The following is a 4,132-nucleotide window of genomic DNA, read 5'->3' as shown; positions in this document are numbered from 1 at the left end:
TCAGGCATTTTCCGCCCTTGAGCAGAGGACCATGAGAGGGCGTTGGGGGCGCTCGTGAGGACCCGGACAAGGAGAGGGAGGTAGAGGTTGGAGTGGTGGGTCGGGGAAGGGCTCCGGAAGGTGCAAGTACAGGTTGTCGTCATGGTGAGGAGAGCCTCTCTCTGGACTGGGGTTGGGCGCCCGAGGCCAGGGCTCTGGGACAAAGCCCTGCGCGCTGGGGCCTGACACCCTTGCCGCGGGGCTGCGGAGCCCTGTGACGTAGCCGGCTTCAGCATCCATCCCAGGCGGCAGGAACTCGGCGTCTGCTTCCTCCTTGTTGGCCTCTTCTTGGCAGGCGATCTCTGGGACAGCTGCGCACAAGAATCCCGGCTCCAGGGCCATGTACTCCCCTGGAGTGCTCAGGAAAGCGGCCCGTTCCAGGCCCTGTCCCCACGGGCCTTCCATACCCGAGCCCAGGAGGGCCTCGGGGACCAGCATGAGGATGTGATCTCCGAGAGACACTTGCAGCACGGACGTGGGCTCGGGCTCCAGCAGCAGGTCGACGTCGTCCAGGGGCAGGTGCAGGCCACAGCCGGCGGGCAGGACCACCATGGAGGTTAGCGCGCCCTTGGCCAGGGGCTCAGGCACGTTGTCCATGCTGGGCACCGCCTCAGCTTCGGGTTCCTCCATTCGATGGCGCTTACCAGGGCCAGGTCCTCTGGGCTGCGGCCCCCACCAGTCCGCAAGGTAGGCGATGGGGCTGCGGGGCCGGCTGCCCATCACCTTGACCGACGGACCTGCGGGCGGCGGTCCCAGAGCCTGGCAGAGGGCGAGGAGGCGCTCGGTCCTGCACGCTGTGACGGGTCTCGATGACAGGTGAGGCAAGCCGGGACGGGCCGGATGGGGCGCAGGACAGCGCGATGCGGGTCGAGTCCTCGGAGCTCTGGGGTCACCTCCCGAGAGGACCGCAGTCCAGGTTTCTAGCGGAGCTGCGTCTGCAGCTGGGTTGGGCCTCGGGCGTTGGAATCTTCAGCTCTTCACGCTGACCCCTATGCGCGCTGGATGATTAACAACATGGGATGTCATGTGACCTGCGGCTGCCGGGAAGTCTCAGTGTAAGCCCCGCCTTCTGCCAGAGATAGGATTGGATCAGCGTTAGTGCAATGCAGTAGCGGGAGAGTTTTGTTTTTTTTTAAACGAAAGTGTAGCATAATACTCCTTGGGTGCCCGTATGCGGCCCAGTGGTCTTTATTACTTTTATTCTTGGGAAAATATCCAAAATACAATCTCATCAACTGCTTGCTTACTTTTAGAAGTAGCTTATGTCTAATGTCTTCTAAGATTTTCCATGAGGCTATGAAAAGCCTTTATCCCATCACCAGTCATTCCTTCCCAACCCTACCCACATGGTTCTCGAAATTCTTTTCACCCAGGAGACAAATTAGAAATGCAATTTTTCTTCGGTAAAAAAACTTGAAAATATTCAAGTGAAATGGACTGATTGCAGTTTTTGTTGTTGTTTCTGGAGACCAGTATGTGGTAATTATTAATAACAGTACGGAAATTTTATCATGAAGTTAGCCTTTGTCTTTAAACTTGCTGTCTGATGTGTTATAATGAGTGTTTAAAAAGTTAGTTTATTCACTTCTCATTAGTGAAGGTCAGAGGAGAGAAGGAAATTTTACAAAATTAAACACCAGGGTTGTGTTGGACTTGGGAATTAAATACACACATGTTTAACTTTAAAACAGAGATCTTTGACATTTTACCTATACGCTTATGGCAAAAAACCTAGATGTGGAATTGCTGGGTAGTAGTGTGTGGCACCGGAACAATAGGAGAGATAAAGCCAGACTGCTTTCTTAAATAGTTGTCCTAATTTATATTTCTGTGAGCAGTGGGTAAGTGTTCCCTTTCCACCACATCCTTGCCAACACTTAGTATGGTTAGATTTCTAAGCATTTTCCAATCTGATGGTATTTCATCATTTATTTATACTGTATTTCTCTGATTACTTATAAGGTTGATCATGTTTTCATATGTATTGGCCACTTGTGTAACATCTGTGTAGTATGTGTTTATGTCTTTTGCCCATTTTTGGATGTTACTGAATTTTGGAACTTCTTTTATATTTATGTGTGTTGAAATTATCTTTTCCCGTTTTGTGGCTTGTTTGTATTCACATTCTTTATAGTGCCTTTTGATAAACAGAATTTCTTAACTTTAATATAGTTTCAGATGTATTAGTGTTGTTCTCTATGCTTTATAATTTTTGTGTATTGTTTAAGAAATACTCCCTATTCCAAGATGATTTTTATATCTTCCGAATATTTAAATCTTCGCTTTTCAAAATTTAAACTCTTTATCCAAATCCAGATTTAAAAATGATTGTTTTCTATGGATGAGACAGTGATTCAATTTCAATTTTTTCCTCATTGTGCATGTTGACCCAATTCTTTTATTGAAAAGTGCTTTCCTGGGACTTGCCTGACAGTCTGTTGGTTAAGACTCTGTGCTTCCACCGCAGGGGACATGGGTTTGATCCCTGGTCGGGGAACTAAGATCCCACAAGCTGTGCAGCATGGCCAAAAAAAAAAAAATCTTTTCTCTTTGAAATGCATCATTTCCTGGGTTACATACTTTTTGGTTTACGTGTGGATATGTTTTTCATCTATTATGATGCACTGATTTAATTGTCTAACCAGAAGCAATTTCACACAATTAATACTTTTAATGCATTGTTTGCAAAATATTTAACATATAATAATTAATACAATACTAATTAAATTAGTATACTTTCATAATAAGTTTTTTAGTCGACAAAATCTTTGTTTATGACCATTTTTTAAAAATGGATTTATTAAGCAAAGAATTCCTGGTCAAAACACTTGTTTTCTGGCAGTACTGCTATTATTCCACTGTTTACTGTCTTCCATTGCTGTTTCCGAGAAGTCAGTTGTCTGACTGAATTGCCTTTTTATTGTAGTTGTCTTTTCTTTCTGCTTATAAAAAATATTCTCTTTGGATTTGGTGTTTTGTGGGCTTATAGTAGTCTGTCTAAATGTGTATTTTTTAAAATTTATCAATCTTGAAAGTTGTTGTGCTTCCTGAATGAGGACACTATACTATGTCCCAGAACTATGTATATGCTTGCAAATAGGCTTCTTTTCCCTTTCTTCCATGCTGAAAGTCTTGCCACCTCTACCTGCCATAGGATCATGAAGACTAATTTCATCATGCCTTTTACTCCTGTTCATTGTAGGAAACTGTTCATCCCTAATATCTCAGATTAAAAATCTTCAAATACTCAGTACCTGGCCTTTTCTCACTACCTCATATTCTTCCCTTTTTCATTCTGCCTTCTGGAACTCATAGTCAATCACAGAACTAAAAACTCTTCAACTTCCGTGATATTCCCTTTAACTTTCTTTTTATAACTGAAACCTGCTTCTTCTGAGTTCCCTTTTTTCCCTGGAGGCTTCTCAAGTGGAGGCTATTTTCTCTCACATACCCCTAGTACCCATAGCTGGAGGTACAGTGTATGTTATTCTTGCTCCTCATTGATGTTTCCCATTCATATCTCCATTATTCCTGAATTTCACATCATCAGAGTATAACCACTGTCTAATCTGCCTTGGTGCAATCCTCTACCCTCTTTCCAACTGTAGGACGCCTCTCCCTCACTCCTTAAATGTTTTTTACTCTTGGCTTTCTGTCACTCTCTATTGTTATTTGGTTGTACCAGGTCTTAGTTGCTGCTTATGGGCTCCTTAGTTGTGGCATGCAAACTCTTAGTTGTGGCATGCATGTGGGATCTGGTTCCCTGACCAGGGATCGAACCCAGGCCCGCTGCATTGGGAGCATGGAGTCTTAACCACCGCACCACCAGGGAAGTCCCTCTGTCACTCTCTCTTGATGCTGTCATAATTCTTGGTGATTTCAAAATGCACATTAGGTAGTTTTTACAGAACACTGGTGTATCTCTATCTTATACCACTCCCCTGCATTCTAGACTCCCATCTCTCACTTCCTACTAAACATCTCCACTGAATATGTAACAGGCACTTCACGTGACATATGTCCAAAATTGAACATTTTCTTCTATATGTACTACCCTTAGGTCTTTCCAATTTCAGAAAATAACAATTGCATT

At 44.3% G+C, this 4,132-nt stretch overlaps 1 protein-coding gene across 1 annotated transcript; it reads right to left on the bottom strand.

Moving 5' to 3' along the window:
* LOC137225602 (proline-rich protein 23C-like) lies at positions 1–759 on the bottom strand. The gene has a single exon (XM_067739794.1). The coding sequence runs from the start codon at positions 757–759 to the stop codon at positions 1–3; it is 759 nt and encodes a 252-aa protein (XP_067595895.1).
* Between the last annotated feature and the right edge of the window lie 3,373 nt (positions 760–4,132).

The sequence above is a fragment of the Pseudorca crassidens genome, chromosome 5 (assembly GCF_039906515.1).
Source record: "Pseudorca crassidens isolate mPseCra1 chromosome 5, mPseCra1.hap1, whole genome shotgun sequence".
NCBI lineage: Eukaryota > Metazoa > Chordata > Mammalia > Artiodactyla > Delphinidae > Pseudorca > Pseudorca crassidens.
This window is presented reverse-complemented; position numbering and strand designations above follow the sequence as displayed.

Bases quoted from the DNA above. Each gene is read 5' to 3' on its own strand.
- LOC137225602 (XM_067739794.1), bottom strand. From the start codon at position 759: ATGGGCAGCCGGCCCCGCAGCCCCATCGCCTACCTTGCGGACTGGTGG.